This window comes from Heptranchias perlo, chromosome 43 (genome assembly GCF_035084215.1).
Source record: "Heptranchias perlo isolate sHepPer1 chromosome 43, sHepPer1.hap1, whole genome shotgun sequence".
NCBI classification, from domain to species: domain Eukaryota; kingdom Metazoa; phylum Chordata; class Chondrichthyes; order Hexanchiformes; family Hexanchidae; genus Heptranchias; species Heptranchias perlo.
The window spans coordinates 625,766-650,478 of record NC_090367.1 but is presented as its reverse complement, the minus strand read 5'-3'; the positions used below and the strand labels follow the sequence as shown (position 1 = coordinate 650,478).

The 24,713-nt window shown below is 47.0% G+C and overlaps 1 protein-coding gene across 1 annotated transcript in view; it reads right to left on the bottom strand.

The window, feature by feature from the left end:
* The window catches only part of mta2 (metastasis associated 1 family, member 2), a 72,001-nt gene that overhangs the window by 3,126 nt on the left and 44,162 nt on the right, over nucleotides 1-24,713 (bottom strand). Inside the window, exons 5-17 of the mRNA XM_067975475.1 lie at nucleotides 21,939-22,002; nucleotides 20,919-21,036; nucleotides 20,573-20,675; nucleotides 19,531-19,630; nucleotides 18,764-18,952; nucleotides 15,166-15,240; nucleotides 14,456-14,514; nucleotides 11,979-12,091; nucleotides 10,418-10,560; nucleotides 9,578-9,794; nucleotides 8,451-8,549; nucleotides 6,500-6,628; nucleotides 4,681-4,712 (exon numbers count right to left, since the gene is read on the bottom strand). Coding sequence (XP_067831576.1) covers nucleotides 4,681-4,712; nucleotides 6,500-6,628; nucleotides 8,451-8,549; nucleotides 9,578-9,794; nucleotides 10,418-10,560; nucleotides 11,979-12,091; nucleotides 14,456-14,514; nucleotides 15,166-15,240; nucleotides 18,764-18,952; nucleotides 19,531-19,630; nucleotides 20,573-20,675; nucleotides 20,919-21,036; nucleotides 21,939-22,002 — 1,441 coding nt within the window. The remainder of the gene's footprint in view (nucleotides 1-4,680; nucleotides 4,713-6,499; nucleotides 6,629-8,450; nucleotides 8,550-9,577; nucleotides 9,795-10,417; nucleotides 10,561-11,978; nucleotides 12,092-14,455; nucleotides 14,515-15,165; nucleotides 15,241-18,763; nucleotides 18,953-19,530; nucleotides 19,631-20,572; nucleotides 20,676-20,918; nucleotides 21,037-21,938; nucleotides 22,003-24,713) is intronic.

The following is a 24,713-nucleotide window of genomic DNA, read 5'->3' as shown; positions in this document are numbered from 1 at the left end:
GTCCCATCAAACACTCCCAGGGTAGGTACAGCATGGGTTAGATACAGAGTAAAGCTCCCTCTACATTGTCCCATCAAACACTCCCAGGGCAGGTACAGCACGGGTTAGATATAGAGTAAAGCTCCCTCGACACTGTCCCATCAAACACTCCCAGGGCAGGTACAGCACAGGTTAAATACAGAGTAAAGCACCCTCTACACTGTCCCATCAAACACTCCCAGGGCAGGTACAGCACGGGTTAGATACAGAGTAAAGCTCCCTTTACACTGTCCCATCAAACACTCCCAGGGCAGGTACAGCACTGGTTAGATACAGAGTAAAGTCCCTCTACACTGTCCCATCAAACAATCCCAGGGCAGGTACAGCACAGGTTAGATACAGAGTAAAGCTCCCTCTACACTGTCCCATCAAACACTCCCAGGGCAGGTACAGCATGGGTTAGATACAGAGTAAAGCTCCCAGGGCAGGTACAACACAGTTTAGACAGTGAGTGGTAGCAGTCTGTTTGACTGTGGGAGGTATCACAGTTGAATCCCAAAGCTTTCCTGAACCAACTACATGTAGTCCATATGTACTTGCATCATTGGAAAAGAGCAGCGACCCTGCTTCTCTCTGCCCCAAGGAGTGCAGAGACCAATTTTAGATTCCCACACTCTCCTCTAGTTGCGACCAGGGGCTGAAGCTGGGACCCTTCTGCGCAGATAAAAATAAATTTCATTGCTATTCATCTGCAAGAGTCTGAATTTTCAGAGGCACGACAGGGAGACATTCTGTCCAAGAGGTGTGATCAGAGGTGCACAGTAACACGCCAACTGCCTTTTGGAGAGCGTGGTCCGTGTCGGACCACCCACCCCGAGTTCTGCTCGATCAGGTTGTAACTGGTCCGTTCTACAAGCGGCTGCAAGAGCATCACATGTGCGCTCATCAATTCTGAAACCAGATACCAGGTGTATTCAAAATATTTTCCGCCAGTTAAGAATTGGGTTGGCCCCGCAGTTACATCAAGTGTGAAAGCGGAATATCGATTTCCGAGGTGTCCTCTTTGATCGTGTGTGAAAACACCTTCTTGTGCCAGATGGAAATTTCCTTCAGGGTGCAAGGCATGCTGAACAATTTGTACACACTCAGTGACAAACAAGCCCACACTTAAACAGATTAACACAAAAGGATCAAAAACTGTTGTTGCATCTGTGTTAACAATGCTTCCTCACCTACGACGGGAATACGCACACGAGCAAGGGTTTCCGCAACACACATCGCTTCAGTTATGTGGAGAGACTGGAGAAGCTGGGATTGTTCTCCGTGCAGCAGAGGAGGTTAAGGGGAGATTTAATTGAGGTGCTCAAAATCATGAAGGGTTTTGATAGAGTAAATAGAGAGAAACTGTTTCCAGTGGCAGGAGGGTCGGTAACCAGAGGACACAGATTTAAGATAATTGGCAAAAGAACCAGAGGGGAGATGAGGAGAATGTTTTTTTTTAACGCAGCGAGGTCTGGAATGCCCCGCCTGAAAGGGCAGTGGAAGCAAATTCTGCTAAAACATGCAGGGGGAAGCAAATAAGGGGGAAATAATGAAGTATTTCATACTAAAAATAAATGAATACAGGACAACTTTAAACATACCATTCCGATTTTCCCTCCATGTCGACTCTTCCTGGGAATGGTTATATATAAACAATGAATCAGAAAAGCAGGCTGAGAGGGGTTACTGAGTGACAACGTGGGGGAACTGGATTAACATCAGTAGAGATACAGTCAGTAACACAGGGCGCTGGGGGGAGAGGGGTTACTGAGAGACAGTGTGAGGGAGAGGGATTAACATCAGTAGAGATAGTCAGTAACACAGGGTGCTGGGGGAGAGGGGTTACTGAGAGACAGTGTGAGGGAGAGGGATTAACATCAGTAGAGATACAGTCAGTAACACAGGGTGCTGGGGGAGAGGGGTTACTGAGAGACAGTGTGAGGGAGCTGGATTAACATCAGTAGAGATACAGTCAGTAACACAGGGCGTTGGGGGGAGAGGGGTTACTGAGTGACAGGGTGAGGGAGCTGGATTATGGGGGGGGTTTATGCAGAGATTGTAGTTAAGGAGGAAGAGTGTGAAATATTGGATGGGATAAAAAGAGAAAGAAAGTATTAAGGGGATTAGCATCTTTGAAAGTAGATAAATCGCCAGGCCCGGGGATTAAATGTATCCCAGGCTGTTAAAAGAAGCAAGGGAGGAAATAGTGGAGGCTCTGACCATCATTTTCTAATCCCCCTTGGCTACAGCCGTGATGCCGGAGGATTGGAGGACTGCTAACATTGTACCGTTGTTTAAAAAAGGAGAAAGAGATAGACCGAGTAATTACAGGCCAGTCAGTCTAACCTCAGTGGGGGGGCAAATTATTGGAATCGATTCTGAGGGACAGCATAAACCATCATTTAGAAAGGCACGGGTTAAGCAAGGACAGTCAGCATGGATTTGTTAAGGGAAGGTCGTGTTTGACTAACTTGATTGAATTTTTTTGAGGAGGTAACAAGGAGGGTCGATGAGGAAAATGCGTTTGATGTAGTCTACATGGATTTTAGCAAGGCTTTTGACAAGGTCCCACGTGGCAGACTGGTCAAAAAAGCCCATGGGATACAATGAAAAGTGGCAAGTTGGATCCAAAATCGACTCAGTGGCAGGAACCAAATGGTAATGGTTGGGTGTTTTTGCGACTGGAAGGCTGCTTCCAGTGGGGTCCCGCAAGGCTCAGTACTCAGTCCCTTGCTTTTTGTGGTATATATTAATGATTTGGACCTGAATGTGGGGGCTTGATCAAGAAGTTTGCAGATGATACAAAAATTGGCCGTGTGGTTGAGTGAGGAGGAAAGCTGTAGACTGCAGGAAGATATCAATGGACTGGTCAGGTGGGCAGAAAAGTGGCAAATGGAATTCAGTCCAGAGAAGTGGGAGGTAATGCATTTCAGGAGGGCAAACAAGGCAAGGGAGTACACAATAAATGGGAGGATACAGAGAGGTGCAGAGGAACAGAGGGACCTTGGAGTGCATGTCCACAGATCCCTGAAGGTAGCAGGACAGGTATATAAGGTGGTTAAAAAGGCATATGGGATACTTTCCTTTGTTAGCCGAGGCATTGAATATAAGAGCAGGGAGGTTATGCTAGAACTGTACAAAACACTAGTTAGGCCACAGCTTGAGTACTGCGTACAGTTCTGGTCACCACATTACAGGAAAGGTGTGATTGCACTAGAGAGGGTACAGAGGAGATTTACGAGGATGTTGCCAGGTCTGAGAATGTTAGCTATGAGGAAAGATTGGATAGGCTGGCATCGTTTTCTTTGGAACAAAGGAGGCTGAGGGGAGATTTAATTGAGGCGTATAAAATTATGAGGGGACTAGATAGAGTGGATAGGGAGGACCTATTTCCCTTAGCAGAGAGGTCAATAACCAGGGGGCATAGATTTAAAGTAATTGGTAGAAGGATTAGAGGGGAGCTGAGGAGAATGTTTTCACCCAGAGGGTGGTGGGGGTCTGGAACTCACTGCCTGAAAGGATGGTAGAGGCAGAAACCCTCAACTCATTTAAAAAGTACTTAGATCTGCACCTGAAGTGCCGAAACCCACAGGGTTACAGACCGAGTGCTGGAAAGTGGGATTAAGCTCGATAGCTCTTTATCGGCTGGCATGGACACGATGGGCCGAATGGCCTCCTTCTGTGCCGTAACTTTTTATGATTAACATTAGTAGAGATACAGTCAGTAACACAGACGCTGGGCTGAGAAGAGGTTACTGAGTGACAGTGTGAGGGAGCTGGATTATGTATATAGATAGTCAGTAACACAGGGCGCTGGGGGAAGAGGTTTACATTGTGAGGGAGCTGGATTATGTATATAGATAGTCAGTAACACAGGGCGCTGGGGGGAGAGGTTTACATTGTGAGGGAGCTGGATTATGTATATAGATAGTCAGTAGCACAGGGTGCTGGGGGAAGAGGTTTACATTGTGAGGGAGCTGGATTATGTATATAGATAGTCAGTAACACAGGGCGCTGGGGGAAGAGGTTTACATTGTGAGGGAGCTGGATTATGTATATAGATAGTCAGTAACACAGGGTGCTGGGGGGAGAGGTTACATTGTGAGGGAGCTGGATTATGTATATAGATAGTCAGTAACACAGGGCGCTGGGGGAAGAGGTTTACATTGTGAGGGAGCTGGATTATGTATATAGATAGTCAGTAACACAGGGTGCTGGGGGGAGAGGTTTACATTGTGAGGGAGCTGGATTATGTATATAGATAGTCAGTAACACAGGGTGCTGGGGGGAGAGGTTACATTGTGAGGGAGCTGGATTATGTATATAGATAGTAACACAGGATGATTCCGTGCCTACTGTGGATCCCTTGTATCACCAGAAACTCAGTAACTCGTGCCTCACAGTCTACCTTGTGGTACACGCGGTTTGAATGAAAAAACTTACCAAATGAACAAATAAAAACAAAATGAATGTTTGAATAGTTAAAGGTGATGACAATCCAAAGTGGAAACATGATACTGAGGGGGAGATTCACTGTTTATTATCTACTTCTCGACACTCTTATATGTTCAGCGCTATTGCTGCTGGTTTGCCAGGTCAGTCTATTGAAATGTCACAACACATTGCACAGAATTATGCTGACAGTAGTCCAACACTTACCATCTGCCTTATGTGAATGGGACTTGGTGCTCCTAGACGGCAGGGGGGGGAAAGTGGGAAAAGAAAAGTTAGCACTTGGGTGGAAAACAAAGCAAATCACAGAGAGGCAAACAGGTTAGAAGACACCCTCACCGCTCCCTTAAATCAACGTCAGACATCCCTCCCTCAGTCCATCCTGCTGATAGGTACGTTTAAAAAGTGGGCGAGAGGTGAGGTCTCCCCATAAGGTTTAAACACAGGGGCCCCGAAAAAAAACTTGAGGGGCTGCAATCCTGGCAGTTATGGCCGGGCTCGGGCCCCATCAAAGTTTGCAGGGTCAACAGGAGGGCATAGTTTGCATTGGGGCTCAAACACCGGGGAGCAGACCAGCTGTTCTCCTCCGCACTGCCTCTGGAGTTTGGCTAGCGCCCCGTAGGTCACCACGACCAGAGCTGCATGCAGCACTCTAGTTACTCTCCCATCAGGGCACTGCACGGCCTCAGCAAGATTTCGGGGGTGGGGGGGTAAATTAGACTTGCTCGTACCTCCCCAGTCGCTTGGTTTACTGCTGCCTCCCGCTCAGACTTGGACACAGTGGGCGATGAACCAACTCACTCCCAAGGTGCGCCAACCTGTTGTAACTGTTTCCCCATTTCTTCAGGCAGTTCGGGCTGGCAGCTCTTTCATTGAGAGAGTGATGGGCAGCCACTGCCCAAACCTCTGCCAATGCCCAATGGCTGGGGGCTAGGAGTTGAGAGCTAAGGTCGAGCAGGGCACTCCCGTCTTGAATTTCCTTCTCCCTGCAAGGTAATGCCAGATTTTCTGCTTGGCACAGCACAGGTCATGAATGTAGGTGGAGCTGGGGTGGGAAGAGGGGAAACTAATCCTCTTCCCCAAACTCCCATTCTGTGGCTCTGAACATGTGTATTCCAACTCCCAGCAATACAGGTTAGTCAGCCTTACTACTGTTAAAATACTACAAGAGTTAATCAGTCTGTCCTGAAGTCTGCTAGTGTTATACTTCCATTGATTTCTCTTAGTATTGTAGTAATAATAACCTTTAGCTTTTGCCTGTTGTTAGATGCAGTGACCACTGAACTGCTGAATTAAGACTGACCGTAAAGCAATGGTCAGTTTAGTCATTGCAGTGCGTACTGATTCATATATTTCAGAGCACTTTAATCAGTTAATACGCTCTGCGGAGGGAAACATCTGCAAACATATCATCCTTTTTAGAAGCAGGGGATTGGTATGGAATGGTACAGATTTACAATTAAAGTGGTGGAATAGAAATTAGATGCAACAGGAGTGAAACTATCGATAAGATAACAAAGTAGGGGAGTTGTACAGGTCCAAGGGAAAATAAAGTGATTAAAATTAAAGTTATTGATAAGGGACAAGATCGTTAAAATTCTCCATATATGGAGTTGTTAGAGGTAATGCAGAAATGGCAAGAAAAAGGTACAACAAGCGGGCATTGGAACAGATACACTGGAATCGTAAAAGCCCGAGATACTGAGCTCAGAACTGTAAGGTGTTTGAGTCCTCCGACTAAACACACGAGGTTTGGCGTTAGTACTGCTTTCTAAGCGTGCGTTTAAGTAATGCATACTTAATAATTCTGTGACGCCAGACTTTCAATGGTTTATGAACCCTTTAGAGTTGCGGGGGTAACAGGCCCATCCTCTCTAATAATACCACACAGCGGCAACGTTTTATCAGGTCAGAGTAGAGCGGAGGAGGCCCAGAGTGACTCTAAAACAAGAATCCAGACCTTTGGGGAGACCCCCAGCTCGCCTGCCAATTCTTCGTGAGTAGTCTGCACAAGTTTGTAATTTACCTTCAACCCCGTTTTGTTTGTTGAAGTTGCGTTTCCCCAGCAGGGACGGAGCTGCACGGTTAATATTCAGGAGTGTCCGGTTTGTCTCGCTCCCCTTCAGAATCCGAGGCTTCACCGGGCCGCGTGCAGCTGGAAATCAGAATTTACTCAACGTGAGATACAAGAAGGAAAATCCTGCGTTTATATACATCCAATTAATTACTGCGGTTTTGTGGGAAAACATCACAGCTGTTCTGTGAACAAGTGAATGACGACTTATTATTTTTTGGTGGCAGTGGTTGAGGAAGGAAATGTTGGACAGGACACCAGTAGAGCATCCTTGAAATAATGCCATGGGATCTACAGCACTCATCTCCACCACAGGAAGGAGCTCAGTTTAATGCCTTACTCGAAGGACACATATGCTCTTGGGTGTTTTATACCTTTCCTACTCTAGGCTATTTTGGCTCTCGTATCGTAAATCATTCTCGTAGGTGAGTCTCAACTCCTCAGACTTGCGATCGAGGCAAGCTTTCAGTAAGATGCCCAGGAATGAATTTATTAATCTGATAATGAACATGCAGATAATCCAGCAGTGATTTGATGCAATTACATATTCACAGTGGAAAGTCTATACAAACTGCTTGAGTGGACAAAATGATAAAAAGATTGCAACTCTTTTTAAAAAAAAAACTTGCATTTCTATAGCACCTTTCACGACCTCTGAAAGCGTCTCACAGCCAATGGGCTACTCTTGAAGTGTAGTCACTGTAATGTAGGAAAAGCAGCAGCCAATTTGCGCACAGCAAGCTCCCACAAACAGCAACGTGATTAGAATCATAGACCTTTACAACATGGAAACAGGCCCTTCGGCCCAACATGTCCATGTCGCCCAGTTTATACCACTAAGCTAGTCCCAATTGCCTGCACTTGGCCCATATCCCTCTGTACCCATCTTACCCATGTAACTGTCCAAATGCTTTTTAAAAGACATAATTGTACCCGCCTCTACTACTGCCTCCAGCAGCTCGTTCCAGACACTCACCACCCTTTGAGTGAAAAAATTGCCCCTCTGAATCCTTTTGTATCTCTCCCCTCTCACCTTAAATCTATGTCCCCTCATTATAGACTCCCCTACCTTGTAACCAGATCATCTTTTTTTTTTAGTGATGTTGGTTGAGGGATAAATATTGGCCCCAGGACACCGGGGAGAACTCCCCCTGCTCTTCTTCCAATAGTAGTCGTGGGATCTTTTACATCCACCTGTGAGGGCAGATGGGGCCTCGGTTTAACGTCTCATCCGAAAGACGGCACCTCTGACAGTGCAGCACTCCCTCAGTACTGCACCGGGAGTAGGACTCTAAGAACTAAGCTGCCTCTTTGCAACTAACTTTTAAATAAACAGAGTGGTTCTTTTTCCTCCTTGAATTTCTTGCCATGTTTCCCCTCTTGTAAGGATTTCAAACCGAATCCACAACTCAGAACAGAATCCGTATTGTTATATCCCAGAAAATGATTACTGGGACTTTCTAGCTTTTGAATGTTCGACCATTCAAATTTAGAAACAAAGTTATCACTTAGAGACTGTATTGTTTAAATTTGAATTATTCCTCTCTCCAGCATGTAACTGTTGAGGTTTGCAATACAATTTTGGTATAGAATCTGAACTGCATTAGTTTTTAAAAAAAATTACTTACTTACTACGACTGGATTTAAAGGGACAGCTACCGAACCAAAAAAATATTTAAATTTTATTGACATAGACAATACCTCCAATAATGCAGGACCCCCTCACTGCACTGGAACATCGGCCGAGATTAACGTGGTCAAATACTGGAGCTAGGCTTGAACCCAGACCCAGACTCCGAAACAAAAACGTTACCAAGTGCGTTGCACCCGGCACGACGAGAGAACGAGAAAATAAAGGAGGGAATTCCTACCCCCACGGTCCAAAATGTCCTTCCCATCTTACCTAACTCCCCCAACTCCTTCATGATGTTAGCTAGCGTTGGTCGTGCTACAGGCCGGATCCTGAGCGGTTTCGTTGCTGCTTTTGGAAGTCTGACGGCACCTGTGGAGTAAACAGAACCGGGGTTAAATCTCAACAAACAGGGTTGGGGGGGGTGGGGGCGGGCGAAAGGAATCATGGCCTTTAAAATCGATAGATTTTTTGTTAGGGATCAAGAATGTGGGGCAAAGGCAGGTAAATGGAATTGAGATACAGATCAGCCATCTTCTAACTGAATGGCTGAATAGGCTCGAGGGGCTGAATGGCCTCCTCCTGTTCCTATCCCACCAGTACCCCAACTCCCGCACCAAAGCTTGTCCCTCCAATATCCCAAAGGTAAGATGGTCAAAATCACCCCCCCACCCCGTAAGTGGAAACATCTTCTCTACGTCAACCCTATCGAACCCCTTCATAATTTGAAAGACCTCTATCAGGTCACCCCCTCAGTCTTCTCTTTTCTAGAGAAATGGGAATCAAGGGAGATGGGGATCAGGTGGGAAAGAGTTGAGGTCGAAGATCAGCCATGATCTGATTGAATGGCGGAGCAGGCTCGAGGGGCCGTGTGGCCTACTCCTGCTCCTAATTCTTATAAGGGCCTCAGCCGGTTCAGCCTTTCATGATAAGTATATCCTCTCAGTTCTGGCATCATCTTAATAAATCTTTTTTGCACCTTCTCCAGTGCCTCTGTATCCTTTTTGTAGTATGGAGATCAGAACTGTCCACAGTAATTCTAAGTGTGGTCTAAAACCAAGGTTCAATACAAGTTTAATATAACTTCCCTACTTTTCCTCGAGAAATGAAACCCAGTGCTCGGTTTGCCTTTTTTTAAATGGCCTTATTAACCTGTGTCGCTACTTATATTAATTTGTGAATGTGTATCCCTAGATCCCTCTGTCCTCTACCCCATTTAGATTTTTATTATCCAAGTACTATGTGGTCTCCTTATTCTTCCTACCAAAATGCACCACCCTCACACACATCTATATTGAAATTAATTAGCTATTTACACGCCCATTCTGTAAGTTTATTAATGTGTTTAAAGTGGGCGATGGGTGAGTCCTGCCCTCCCCCAAACACCGAGACTCGCTTACACTCGGTCTTAATGGCGCCGACGTTAACGGGAATATACGGGCGTCTGGCTGCCCTCCGCGGTCGCAGGATGTCCTCGCAGAGCCGCCGAGCGATGCGGGTCAGCTTGGTCGTCTGAAGGAGGAACGTCTGCCGGTTCTTGGCCAGGAGTTTGGAGCTGTTGTACGACAACAAACCTTGATGGTCCTGTCGAGCACCTGGCCCCTTGGACCTAGGCTCCTAAAAAAAAAACAAAGAGAAAAGGCCGGAGGTAAAGAATAGATACCTAGCAGAGAGCTTGAAAGGCAAAGCGCTTTAAGACAATGTCACACATTAAAAAAAACAAGGACGACAAGAGGAGAAAATAAAATTGTAAGTGCCGGAAATCTAAAATAAAATGCAGGAAGTACACCAGCAGGTTGTTCAGCATCTGAAAGAGATTAACGGTTTTAGGTGCGCTCCTCCATCGGGACAGAAACTTCAAGCCTGTCTTTCTTAGTCAGACTGATCTGCATTTCCAACTTTTTTTATTCTCCTTTCATCTTTCTCCCCAGCTTTCCCGAAGGCCCGAGACCGAGACCGAGACCGAGACCAAGAGAAACAGAGCACGAGGCAAACAGAAAGACAGAGAGGAGAAAAGTGAGTCAGAAACAACGAGGCAAAGAGAAATGAGAGTGTGCGGAAGACAAGCAGAGAGGTAGTTACAGGGAGAGAGAAAGTTTTTACCAACGAGAAATGCCACGGGAGATCAGCTGGTTGTTACAGTATCAACCGACCGCACGCCAGCTTACTCCGTACAAAGTAAAAGAAATGGCGACAGTGTATTTTTAGAAAAATGGTTAGGAATTTAGTGGAGATCTTACCGAAGGAGGACGGGGCTTGTCCCCATCGAGTGCTGTTGGTGTCTTTAGGCCACCATATTTCTTCCAGTAGATCCAACAGGAAGCGCAGAGCCTACACTGCATGTTGGGAGGTCCCCAGGCATACCACTGTGGAGATTGTGTGGCTGGAGGAACACAGCGGATCAAGAGGGGTTAATACTTTAGGCACCAAGAACCAATGGCTTTGTGTGTTAATGAACCACTACATTTTCCCTCCCCTGCCCTGAAAGCACCCAACTCACTGGGGTACAGTTCTTAGCAATCTTCCTAGGGGAGTCCAGATGGTAAGCGTCTGCAGGCTATTTGACCACGGGGAGTATCACAACTGCACCTGACCCCACCCCACATCCCGACAAACATTCAGATTTTGCAATAGAGCAACTGTACAGCAATAAGGAGCAGGAAGCCTGGCTCATTTCCTGCTCCCTCACCTAACCCAGGGAAGCAGAGGCTGGAATGGGCACAGAGTAAGGACCCACCATTCCTGGTCTCTGCAATATGACATCCTGCAATGCATTCACCCGCCAAATACCAAGTGAAATGTTAGGACGTAATCCCAGAGACTCCCCCAAGGTTTGTGGAACAAGCTGCTCCTTGCCCGATAAATAAATACTTGTCTCAGGTCCAGCTGAATCTTGTCCACTATATTTGCTTGAATATAGGTCGCATGTTGATTAAGGCAAAAAAAAAACCTGGTGTGGTCTATATACAAGATTATGTTGCAGGCTATATGCAGAGGTGGCCTATACATAGGACAATATAGTAAATTCAAGTTTATGATTTAGCAATCAAGCCCAGTCACATAACTCAGTAATACAGATTAATCAGAGCACAGGAGGCCATTTGACCCATCGTGCCTGTGCTGGCTCTTTGAAAAAGCTATCCAATTAGTCCCTCTCCTCTGCTCTTTCTCCAGAGCCCTGCAGAATTTTCCTTTTCAAGTATTTATCAAATTTCCTTTCAAAAGTTATTATTGAATCTGCTTCCACCGCCCTTTCAAGCAGTGAATTCCAGATCATCACAACTCGCTGTGTAAAAAAAAATCTCTCCTCATCTCCCCTCTGGTTCTTTTGCAATTATCTTAAATCTGTGTCCTCTGGTCACCGACCCTCCTGCCACTGGAAACAGTTTCTCCTTATCTACTTTTTCAAAATCCCGGATAATTTAAAACACTTCTATTAAATCTCCCCTTAACCTTCTCTGCTCTAAGGAGAACAACCCCAGCTTCTCCAGTCTCTCCACGTAACCGAAGTCCCTCATCCATCTCGTAAATCTCCTCCGCACCCTCTCCAAGGCCTTGACATCCTTCCTAAAGTGCGGTGCCCAGAACTGGACGCAAACCAGCCTTATCGACTTGTCCTGCCACCTTTAAAAGATCGGTGTATGTGAACCCCCAGGTCTCTGTTCCTGCACCCCCTTTAAATGGATTAAAAAGGCAGAAAATCTGGCCTCGTAACTTGACCAATGTTGCAATCGAGTCCAACACCGCCATACGGGCGAGCCTCAGCCAAGCTGAAGCGCACAGGGGCTCGTCTCCACTTACTGTGACAGCTCTCGCAGGTCAGGCCAGCGGCAGGTTTCTGGTATCCGGTCGCTCCATTCATCATTCCCCCCTTTGACCCAACGCACACAATCTGATTAGGGTTGGGTTTTGTGCTGCAGAACAAGAAAATAAATACATTACTGGAAGAAAGCGAGAGCAAAAAAATATTAAAATTTCCACCCGGTGACTACTTTCTCCCCTCTGCTGCTCACACGCCAATCAAAGGAACAGTCAGCAAATCAAAAAGTGCAACTCATATACCCAAAACTGATAGACCCGTCCGCCCAACATCACTTCCAGAGGGCATAAGAAGGAATAAAACTGATATACACTTAGAAAGACATGGTAAGTTAAGGACAGATAGGAATAACAACAGCTTGTGTAGTAAAACATCCCAAAGCGCTTCACAGGAGCGTAAATCAGACAAAAATTGACACCGAGCCAAATAAGGAGATATAGTAGGGCAGGTGACCAAAAGTTTGGTCAAAGAGGGAGGTTTTAAGGAGTGTGTTATAGGAGCAGAGAGAGGCGGAGAGGTTTAGGGAGGGAATTCCAGAGCTTAGGGCCCAGGCAGCTGAAGGCACGGCCGCCAACGGTGGGGCGAAGGAAATCGGGGGTGGACAAGAGACCAGTATTGGAGGAGCGCAGAGATCTCGGAGAGCCGGAGGAGGTTGCAGAGATAGGGAGGGGGGGGCAAGGGCTATGAAGGGATTTGAACAGAAGGATGAGAATTTTAAAAATCGAGGCGTTGCTGGAACTGGAGCCGATGTAGGTCAGCGAGCACAGGGGGTGATGGGTGAACGGGACTTGGTGCGAGTTAGGATACGGGGGGTGGGGGGCAGAGCTTTGGATGAGCTGAAGTTTACAGAGGGTGGAAGATGGGAGGCCGGCCAGGAGAGCAAGTTGACTAAAGGATAGAAAAACGAGCAGTTGGTTAAAGGCTGTTTTTCAGACTGGAGCAATGTAAACAGTGGGGTCCTCAGTGGGGCCAGTGCTGGAGGATCATTACTCTTCTCGAGGTATAATTGAAATAATCCAGACCCGGGTATCAGGGATACTATCAAAATTGGAGTGTGGTTAACTGTTAAGACTTTAAGTGGCTTTAGGGGGAGAGAGATAGATGGGCAGATAGATATCAGAGCAAATTTAATACAGAGTAATGTGAGGTGATACATTTGGGAGGAAGAATGAGAAGAAATACACATTAAACAGTACAACTTTAAAAGGAGCAGAGGGACAGAGAGAGTTAGCGATTCAGCTACACAAATCCTTAAAGTGGGAGGACAAGGTGGGACAGCTATCTAACTGAGAAAACCATTGGTCAGGCAGCAGTTAGAACGACGTGTCCAGAATGTGTGCCCTATTAAGAAGGATGTCAAGACCGGGGAGATGGTACTGAAGCAATTTACTAAGATGATACCAGGAACAGGTAGCAGTTACATTTGAGGATTTGAGAAGCTGGGGTTCTTTTCACTGGAACAGAGGTGGTTGAGAAGTGATCTGATGGAGGGTGTGTGTGGTGGGGTGGTGTTGATCGGGTAAAATCGGAAAAAACGATGTGGGCAGTGAGATAGTCACAAAAGGGCATTCATTTAAGATCATCACCAAAAAAATGAAGGGAGAAGTTAGGAGATTTCTTTTAAGCAGAGGGCTGTTAGGAGAAGGAATGACTTAGCAGAAACAACAGGGGAAGCAGAATCAGTCATAGCTTTTGAAAGGAAAGCGGATAAATAGTTAAAAAGAAAAATGTAACACGGTATGATGAAAGGGAAGGGGAATGGGACTATGTAGACAGCTTGATGGGCAGAATGGGCTCCTTCTGTGCTGTTAACCTTTTAAGATTCTAGGTCCCAGGCATCAATCATTCACTTTGCAATCACAACATTTGTAACTGCTCCCCCACCTACCCCTCCAATCCATAATCTTCTCTCCTTTCCTGAAGGCACCAACTCTTGCTGGGCTATGTCTTCACGGGTGTCAGCCATGGCTCAGTGGACAGCACTCTCCCTTTTTGAGTCAGAAGATGGTGGGTTCGAGCCCCACCCCAGAGGCTTGGGCCCCATAATCCAGGCCGACACTCCGGATGTCAGTACTGAGGGAGTGCTGCACTGTCGGAGATGCCGTCTTTCAAATGAGACGTTAAACCGAGGCCCCGTCTGCCCCTCTCGGGTGGATGTAAAAGATCCCACGGCCGCTATTGGAAGAAGAGCAGGGGGAGTTCTCCCCGGTGTCCTGGGGCCAATATTTATCCCTCAAACAACATCACTAAAAACAGATGATCTGGTCATTATCACATTGGTTTGTGGGATCTTGCTGTGCACAAATTGGCTGACATGTTTCCTACATTACAACAGTGTCTACACTTCAAAAAAGTACTTCATTGGCGGTAAAGTGCGTTGGGACATCCTGAGGCCGTGAAAGGCGCTATATAAATGCAACAGTCACACTATACAATGACAAGTCCGACGGACACTTACTAGGTGGGAATGTAGACCTGCTTCAGTTTGCTGTCAGCTTCAGCTACTTTCAGCCTTTTCTGTAACAAAAAGGAAAGTGCATCAAAGAACGGGAAAGTGTACGAGGGTCACAAGCGCGAAGCAGTGGAACATAAACCCCCACACGCAGGAGCTCGCCACACTGCCCAAGACCCCACCTCGGAACTGCTCTCCCGCACTAGCTCGCAGAGGCCAGCTCGAGAGCAGCATGGGCATCAGCAGTGTAGGAGAGCGCAGGTTAGGGAGGCTGAGGCATGTTCATCTATGGGGAAAGGAGGTGGGGCACGGGGGGGCGGAGGGGGGGAAAAAACAGAAAAGAACATTTTGCCCGGTCAATATCACACACAGTGAGTCAGCCCAAGGGGGCACAGGCTGAGACCTGGGCACAGGTCGTCACCTGTATTCTCAGTAGCAGAGGCAGGACCGACACCTAAAGGAAAGGTGAACGTTTGGGATAAATTACCAAAATAAAAACAGTAACTGCTACTGAAAAGAACCCTTTTTTTTTTTGCATTAGGTGCTGACAGTTAGTTACACCTGTCCTTCCCTAATGGAAGGCAAAATCCAGTGAGAGAGTTGCTCATCAAGTTCGGTGCAAACATGGTGAACCTGCCCAATAACCACGGCCAGTTTCCAGAACACGCCCATTATCGTACGTTCAGTGCGTTACTGGGTAGAAAGCTCATTCTCACCTGTTGGATGTATCGGTCTGTGGTCTTCCACATATAATAAAATTGAACTATACTGGCCAGGGACTTCCAGGGCAGCTGTAACAAGGAGACACACAATATGAGTGAAAGCGAGAGAGAGAGAGAGCAAGAGTTGTGAGTCCCGCTCACGTGCGAGTGAGAGAAAAAGGACAACATGTAGTACCATCTCATCTCTCAGAATGTCTCATGTACAATGAACTACTCTGACGTGCAGTGACTTATGGTGACAAGTAATGCAATAATTTTGTGTACAGCAAGATCCCACAAACAGCAATGAGATGAATGACCATATGGAATGATTTGGTGGTGTTGGTCGAGGGAGGAATGCAGGTCAGGACACTTGTAGAAAGCTCTGCTTTTCCAGTAGTATCACATGATCATTCAAACGCCCACCTCAACAGGCAGACGGGGGTCTCGGTATAATGCTTCATTTGAAGGACAGCACCTCCGACAGTGCAGCACCTCCACAGTACTGCACTGAAGTATCAGCCTAGATTATGTGCTCAATTCCCTGGAGTGGGACATGAACCCACGGCTGTCTGACTCAGAGGGGAAAGTTATCCAATTAGTCCCACTCCCCCTGCTCTTTCCTCATAACCCTGCAAATTTTTCCTTTTTAAATATTTATCCAATTCCTGTTTTGAAAGTTACTATTGCACCGCCCTTTCAGGCAGCACATTCCAGATCATCACAACTCACTGCGTAAAAAAAATTCTCATCTCCCCCTCTGGTTCTTTCACCAATTATCTTAAATCTGTGTCCTCTGGTTACCGACCCTCCTGCCACTGGAAACAGTTTCTCCTTATTTACTCTATCAAAACCCCTCATGATTTTGAACACTATCTTCAGGAGAGGAGGAGTATAGGAAGAAACTTAAGGTCAGTATCATAGGGCTTTGGGTCAGCGCAGAGAGGCAGGGTCGTCACTTCCCTCGAGCCTGTCTTGGGACACCACCTAGGAGCCAGTTACAGCATAGCACAGACGGAGGACTGAGTTTACAACTTGAAGTTGTTGCTGAAACCCAAAGCCTTGTCTTTGTTGGGAAGCGACAGGATGACAAACGGTGGCTGTCTTCCCCCCACTCCCCCCGGCCAGGAGTCACCAACATGCTGCTGACCAACTCTGCACTTGGAGCGGTCAGTTTCACTTAAGCCCTCTTATCAGACACAGAGCAGGATTTCAGGTGAAGAGACTGAACTCGAGACGGCATTAATGTAACGGGAGGGAGGGAGGGAGGGAGGGAGGGGAAAGAGATTTCCTCCCTCCAGTTCTCTCCCATTCCCCAGGGTTTGTTTCCACAGCTGCCACACTTCATGCGTGAGGTCCTCTTACACATAGGAACAGGAGGAGGCCATTCAGCCCCTCGAGCATGTTCTGCCATTCAATGAGATCACGGCTGATCTGTATCCTAATTCCATTCACCCGCTTGGGCTCCATATCCCTCAATACCCTTGACTAGCAAAAATCTATCGATCTCAGATTTAAAATTATTAATGGAGCTCGCATCCACTGATTTTCGTGGGAGAGAGTTCCACACTTCTACCACTCTTTGCGTGAAGAAATGTTTTCTAATTTCTCTCCTGAACGGCCTGGCTCTGGTTTTAAGAGCTTGTCCAAGACTCCCCCCCCACCAGCGGAAAAAGCTTCTCTCTATCCAGCCCATCAATTCCTTTCAAAATCCTAAAAACCTCAAAACATAGAAGGGGTTATATAGCACGGAAGGAGGCCATTCGGCCCATCATGTCCATGCCGGCTCTGTGCAAGAGCAATCCAGCTAGTCCCACTCCTCCGCCCTATCCCCTGCAAATTTTTTCCTTTCAAGTACTTATCCTTTTGAAGGCCACGATTGAATGTGCCTCCACCACCCCCTCGGGCAGTGCATTCCAGATCCTAACCACACGCTGTGTAAAAAAGTTTTTCCTCATGTCACACCTTAACCCTCTATATTCCAGGGAATACAAACCTAGTTTATGTAATCTCTCCTCATAATCTAACCCCTGGAGCCCTGGTAACAGTCTGGTGAATCTGCGCTGTACTCAATGACCTTCCCTCCATCAAAAGGTCAGAAACGGGGATGTTCGTTGATGACTGCACAGTGTTCAGTTCCATTCGCAACCCCTCAAATAATGAAGCAGTCCGAGCCCACATGCAGCAAGACCTGGACAACATCCAGGCTTGGGCTGATAAGTGGCAAGTAACATTCGTGCCAGACAAGTGCCAGGCAATGACCCTCTCCAACAAGAGAGAGTCTAACCACCTCCCCTTGACATTCAAACAGCATTACCATCGCCGAATCCCCCACCATCGACATCCTGGGGGTCACCATTGACCAGAAACTTAACTGGACCAGCCATATAAATACTGTGGCTACAAGAGCAGGTCAGAGGCTGGGTATTTTGCGGGGAGTGACTCACCTCCTGACTCCCCAAAGCCTTTCCACCATCTACAAGGCACAAGTCAGGAGTGTGATGGAATACTCTCCACTTGCCTGGATGAGTGCAGCTCCAACAACACTCAAGAAGCTCGACACCATCCAGGACAAAGCAGCCCGCTTGATTGGCACCCCATCCACCACCCTAAACATTCACTCCCTTCACCACCGGCGCACTGTGGCTGCAGTGTGTACCATCCACAGGATGCACTGCAGCAACTCGCCAAGGCTTCTTCCACAGCACCTCCCAAACCCGCGACCTCTACATCCTAAAGGACAAGGGCAACAGGTACATGGGAACAACACCACCTGCACATTCCCCTGCAAATCACACACCATCCCGACTTGGAAATATATCGCTGTTCCTTCATCGTCGCTGGGTCAAAATCCTGGAACTCCCTTCCTAACAGCACTGTGGGAGAACCTTCACCACACAGACTGCAGCGGTTCAAGAAGGCGGCTCACCACCACCTTCTCAAGGGTAATTAGGGATGGGCGATAAATGCCGGCCTCGCCAACGATGCCCACATCCCATGAACGAATAAAAAAAACTCCTTTCAAGGCCAATATATCCTTTCTAAGGTGCGGTGCCCCGAACTTTATATAGTACTCCAGATGTGGTTTAACCAGGACTTTGTGTAGCTGTAGCAAAACTTCCTCCCCTCCAGGGACTTTATTCCCTGGAGAGGGACTTTATTCCCTGGAGAGTAGGAGGTTAAGGGGTGATCTTATAGAAGTCTATAAAATAATGAGGGGCATAGATAAGGTCGATAGTCAAAATCTTTTCCCAAAGGTAGGGGAGTCTATAACGAGGGGGCACAGATTTAAGGTGAGAGGGGAGAGATACAAAAGGATCCAGAGGGGCAATTTTTTCACTCAAAGGGTGGTGAGTGTCTGGAACGAGCTGCCAGAGGCAGTAGTAGAGGCGGGTACAATTTTGTCTTTTAAAAAGCATTTGGACAGTTACATGGGGAAGATGGGTACAGAGGGATATGGGCCAAGTGCAGGCAATTGGGACTAGCTTAGTGGTATAAACTGGGCGACATGGACATGTTGGGCCGAAGGGCCTGTTTCCATGTTGTAACTTCTATGATTCTATATTCTAGCCCTCTAGTTATAAAGGCCAAGGGATCGAAGAGAGGGACTTACAAAGTCTTGTCTGATGTCGTTGAAATCCTTGCCGTATTTTTCTAGCGCCTCTTCAAAAAGGATGGCCTCGGAGGACGACCACTCCTCCATCTCGTCCCGGCACAGTACAGGCCCACCCTGCGGAACGAGGGTCGACATCGCCTTGGCGAGGTCGTAACAGTTACGCTGCAACGTATCCATGGCATGGAACTGGAACACAAGCAGAGTCAAGGTGTTAATTGGCAGAGACCTGGAACGCACGGTTGCTGCAGTCTAGAGCAGGTCATTCCATAAACCCACCCACCCCCCAACCTCGGTGGGATCGAGCGAGACACCAACCGAACGCTCGATCTCAGGGATTTAGAATTAAGACAATTTAAGCGCAAACATTCGCTCTCACTTAACCTGATTCATCGATTGACAGGGTCATTAGTTTGGGGGACTGTGGTAAGCGAGGGAACGAGGCACAGCTGTTTAATGACTGTACCGAGCACTGCTCTGGGGCAGGGTACAGGGCTGATTAGGGATTGCGAATAACTGGGAATAACACAGTCGCGAGGATCCCCAGACTGGTAGCCATTTGAAGTTTGTAGTGGCCACTTGCAGAGTCTGGGTAGCCCCAGACTGGTAGCCATTTGATGTTTGTGATGGCCATTTGCAGTCTAGGTAGCCCCAGACTTGGCAGCAATTTGCAGGGCCTGGGAAACCTGAAACCCGCAGCCACCATTCCAAAAACCGTACATAGATTTCCTTGGATTAGCAGTGACCCGAGATGCCGAGGTCCTTACCAGCGTGATGTCTCTGGATGCCGCGGCTGCGCTCATGTGTAAGCTCGGCTGCCTGATCGAGCTGCTGCAGTCCAAAGCACGGGCAAACGTCCCCACCGCCCTGTCAAATGGAGAACAACAAGTAAGCTCTCCGAACCAGACACACGCAATCACCAGTCCACAGCAGGAGCGTCCCAAATCGTTTCCCTCCGATGGGCCGTGTACGGCGGAGCCCCGTGGGTCACGCCTGTAAGCTTTTCATCAACGTGCCATTCATTTGCCGGCTGTTCTCGGCTCGCTCGCACATTGGTGGATTTAGCAGCGCCGAGGACAGACTTTTCCCAAGCTTCAAGGGAAATTGGACAGTGGTCTTCTTGGCACCATCCACAGCCAAGGGAGCGGGTCAGGTAACCTGCTCCCAGCCCTTCCGCACTCCCCCCACCCCTTTGGGGGACGTTTGATAGATTGGGTTGGAGTGACTCCCCTCTATTTGGTTACAGAGCGCACCCTCTCAGCAAGGGAATGCTGCAGGAAGGAAACAGGAGTCAGAGGCCAGACTCAGGTGTCAGCCGTGGTTCAGTGGGGTAGCACTCTCGCCTCTGAGTCAGAAGGTCGTGGGCTCGAGCCCCCACTCCACAGACTTGAGCCCAATAATCCAGGCCAACACTTCCAGTGCCTGTACTGAGGGAGTGCTGCATTGTCGGAGGTGCCGTCTTTCAGATGAGACGTTAAACCGAGGTCGCGGTCTGACCTCTCAGAGGGACGTGAAAGATCCCACGGCCACTATTTCGAAGAGCGGGGGAGTTCTCCCCGGTGTCCTGGACGATATTTATCCCTCCACCATCACTAGAACAGATGATGTGGTCATTATCACATGGCTGATTGTGGGATCTTGCTGTGCGCAAATCAGCTGCCGCATTTCCTACATTACAATAGTGACCACACTTCAAAAAAGTACTTAATTGGTTATAAAGCACTTTGGGGCGTTCTGAGGTCATGAAAGGTGCGATAGAAATGCAAATTCTTCTTTAAAAAACTTTTCGAAGTTCCTTTGAGAACTTACCGTGCGACAACAAGAAACTGGTCAATCTGCCGATCGGTCAGCGGATTGTCCGGGTCCCACACCTTTGTTTCCATTTTCAGCTGGTTCCTGTTATCTGACTCACCTGAAGTACCAAAAGGAAAAGTAAGAGGAATGAATGGAATGAGGTAGATTCCAATAGGACCTGTTGTTCTCTCCCCACACGATCCCACAACACAAACCCTTCCCAATCTTTTTCAGAGACACCGTGGAATGGCTGCTGCAGTGAAGGGCATTCTTTTGTGATTGGGGCAATGTGGAGTGACACACACACACACACACACACACACACACACACACACACCCACCCCACCCTCTGCAGCGTTACCTTCTGCCAGTTTGTCTGGGATGTCAGCCTGGTACTTGGGCCCGACTCTTATCTCCCCCTGGTCGGCAATCAGTGTCTTTTGTAAGGGGTCGAACACCAGCGAGTAATAAAAACAGTCCTACAGGAGCACAGAAACATTGGCTAAATAAGTACTTTTGGAGGTGTATACTTTAGAGAGTGGCAATTGCCGCACAGAATGACAGATCCACACGTACACACTACATCGTCCTGTCACTGTGATTAAGTGTGAATAGTGGCCGTGTGTAATTTTTCCACTATATCCACTTGGACTGTGAAAGTAACACCCAGCAGTACAGTTAGACAACTAATTTTGTCCTTTCAAACTTGGGTCATGTGTGGAGAGCATTTAGAGTTGATTAATGTTAAGGTGAAGTCCTGGAGGGCTCTGTTTGAGGTGATGAATTAAGAGGGTCACAGAAGAAACACATTGGTGTACACTGATTTCTCCTATATTGTATTATACCAATAGGCCCAGTGGCAATAATGATCATTCTGGTTTGGGGAAGGGTGAGAGAATTAGATCAGAACACAGACAAAGGGGTGTTGCTCAACACTGCTCTAGTCAAAGGGGAGAGAACAGCATTAGAGCAGACCCAACAACAACCTGCATTTATACAGCGCCTTTAACGTAGTAAAACGTCCCAAGACGCTTCACAGGAACGTAAATCAGACAAAGATTTGACACCGGGCCACATGAGGAGATATTAGGACAGGTGATTAAAAGCTTGGTCAAAGAGGTAGGTTTTAAGGAGAGTCTTAAAAGGAGGAGAGGCGGAGGGGTTTAGGGCCCAGGCAGCTGAAGGCACGGCTGCCAATGGTGGAGCGATGATAATCAGGGATGTACAAAAGGCCAGAATTGGAGGAACACTGAGATCTCGGAGGGTTGTGGGGCTGGAGGAGGGGAGAATTGGGGTAGATTGAAGACTAACGCAGAATGGCTGTTGCAGTCCCTAGGCTGGTACTAAACGCATGACAGAGTGACTATAAACGGAGGGTCACCTCTCTATCCAGGTACTCGCTCAGCTTCTCCGTCTCATTCAGCAATGCCACGTTGCACTTCCCCCTGAAAAAACAAAGCAACTACACAATTAGACGGCAGGCAACATTTATCTCATTTCCCTCCTCTTCTATCCGGAAGGTGTTGACTCTTGCTGATTCCATGTGCACGTTCCTAAGCAGCCATTCTACACACGTCAGCTGAGGCACTGATTGTCAGTGGGTTATTCAACCATGGTAGGCATCGCAGTTGAGTCCGATCGTGCCTGTATGTCAAAGACTGTACTTGGCCATTGGAAGATACTCAAGAACAGGTTAGGAAGGATTCTCGGGGTGTGGCAGAGATATTAAATGAGTACTTTGCATCACTCTTCACTCTTGAAGATGAGGCTTAACTGATAGCACTAGCGGTGCACGTAACAGTAAAATTATGAAAATAGATGAGAATATCGTTTTAGAAAGAACGAGGCATCTTGAACTAGATCGAGCTGCCGGCCCGGATGAGAGTGTCATAGAGTCATAGAGTCATAGAGTTATACAGCACGGATAGAGGCCCTTCGGCCCATCGTGTCCGCGCCGGCCATCAGCCCTGTCTACTCTAATCCCATATTCCAGCATTTGGTCCGTAGCCTTGTATGCTATGGCATTTCAAGTGCTCATCCAAATGCTTCTTGAATGTTGTGAGGGTTCCTGCCTCCACAACCCTTTCAGACAGTGAGTTCCAGACTCCAACCACCCTCTGGGTGAAAAAGTTCTTTCTCAAATCCCCTCTAAACCTCCCGCCTTTTACCTTGAATCTATGTCCCCTTGTTATAGAACCCACAACGAAGGGAAAAAGCTCCTTAGTATCCATCCTATCTGTGCCCCTCATAATTTTGTACACCTCAATCATGTCCCCTCTCAGCCTCCTCTGCTCCAAAGAAAACAAACCCAATCTTCCCAGTCTCTCTTCATAGCTGAAGCGCTCCAGCCCTGGTAACATCCTGGTGAATCTCCTCTGCACCCTCTCCAAAGCGATCACATCCTTCCTGTAGTGTGGCGACCAGAACTGCACACAGTACTCCAGCTGTGGCCTAACCAGTGTTTTATACAGCTCCATCATAACCTCCTTGCTCTTATATTCTATGCCTCGGCTAATAAAGGCAAGTATCCCATATGCCTTCTTTACCACCTTATCAACCTGTTCCGCCGCCTTCAGGGATCTGTGAACTTGCACACCAAGATCCCTCTGACCCTCTGTCTTGCCTAGGGTCCTCCCATTCATTGTGTATTCCCTTGCCTTGTTAGTCCCTCCAAAGTGCATCACCTCGCACTTTTCAGAGTTAAATTCCATTTGCCACTGTTCCGCCCATCTGACCAGGAGATAGTCGGGGCATGTAATAAGGGAACAGCCATAATTATGGGGGATTTTAATTATCATATTAACTGGACAAATCAAATTGGGCAGAGCAGCCTTGAGGACGAGTTCATTGAGTGCATCAGGGATGGATTTCTTGAGCAGTATGTAACTGATCCTACAAGGGGGCAGGCAACCTTGGACCTGGTCCTGTGTAATGAGTCAGGATTAATTAATAATGTCCTAGTTAAGGATCCCCTTGGAACGAGCGACCACAACATGGTTGAATTCCATATCCAATTAGAGGGTGAGAAGGTTGATTCTCAAACAAGCGTACTGAGCTTGAATAAAGGAGACTATGATGGTATGAGAGCGGAATTGATTAAAGTGGACTGGGAAAATAGATTAAAGGGTAAGACGGTACATGAGCAGTGGTGTTCATTTAGGGAGTTATTTTACAACTTTCAAAATAAATATATTCCACTGAGGAAAAAAGGGTGTAAAAGAAATGACAGCCACCCGTGGCTAAGTAAAGAAATCAAGGATAGTATCCGACTAAAAACAAGGACATATAAGGTAGCCAAACTTAGTGGGAGGATAGAAGATTGGGAATTCTTCAAAAGACAGCAAAAAGTAACTAAAGGATTGATTAAGAAAGGGAAGTTAGATTATGAAAAGAAATTAGCAAAAAATATAAAAACAGATAGCAAGAGTTTCTATAGTTATATAAAAAGAAAAAGGGTGGCTAAGGCAAACATAGGTCCCTTAGAGGATGAGACCGGGAAATTAATGGTGGGAAACATGGAGATGGCAAAAATGCTGAACAAATATTTTGTTTCAGTCTTTACAGTAGAGGACACTAAGAATATCCCAACACTGGACAAACAGGGGACTCTCGGGGGGGAGGAGCTAAATACGATTAAAATCACTCAGGAGATGGTACTCAGTAAAATAATGGGACTCAAGGCGGATAAATCCCCTGGACCTGATGGCTTCCATCCTAGGGTCTTGAGGGAAGTAGCAGTAGGGATTGTGGATGCTTTGGTGATAGTTTTCCAAAATTCCCTGGACTCAGGAGAGGTCCCGGCAGATTGGAAAACTGCTAATGTAACACCGTTATTTAAAAAGGGTAGTAGGCAGAAGGCTGGAAATTATAGGCCAGTTAGCTTAACATCTGTGGTGGGTAAAATTTTGGAGTCTATTATTAAGGAGACAGTAACGGAACATTTAGATAAGCATAATTTAATAGGACAAAGTCAGCATGGCTTTATGAAGGGGAAGTCATGTCTGACAAATTTGCTTGAGTTCTTCGAGGATATAACGTATAGGGTGGATAAAGGGGAACCAGTGGACGTAGTGTATTTAGACTTCCAGAAGGCATTCGACAAGGTGCCACATAAAAGATTATTACTTAAGATAAAAAATCACGGGATTGGGGGTAA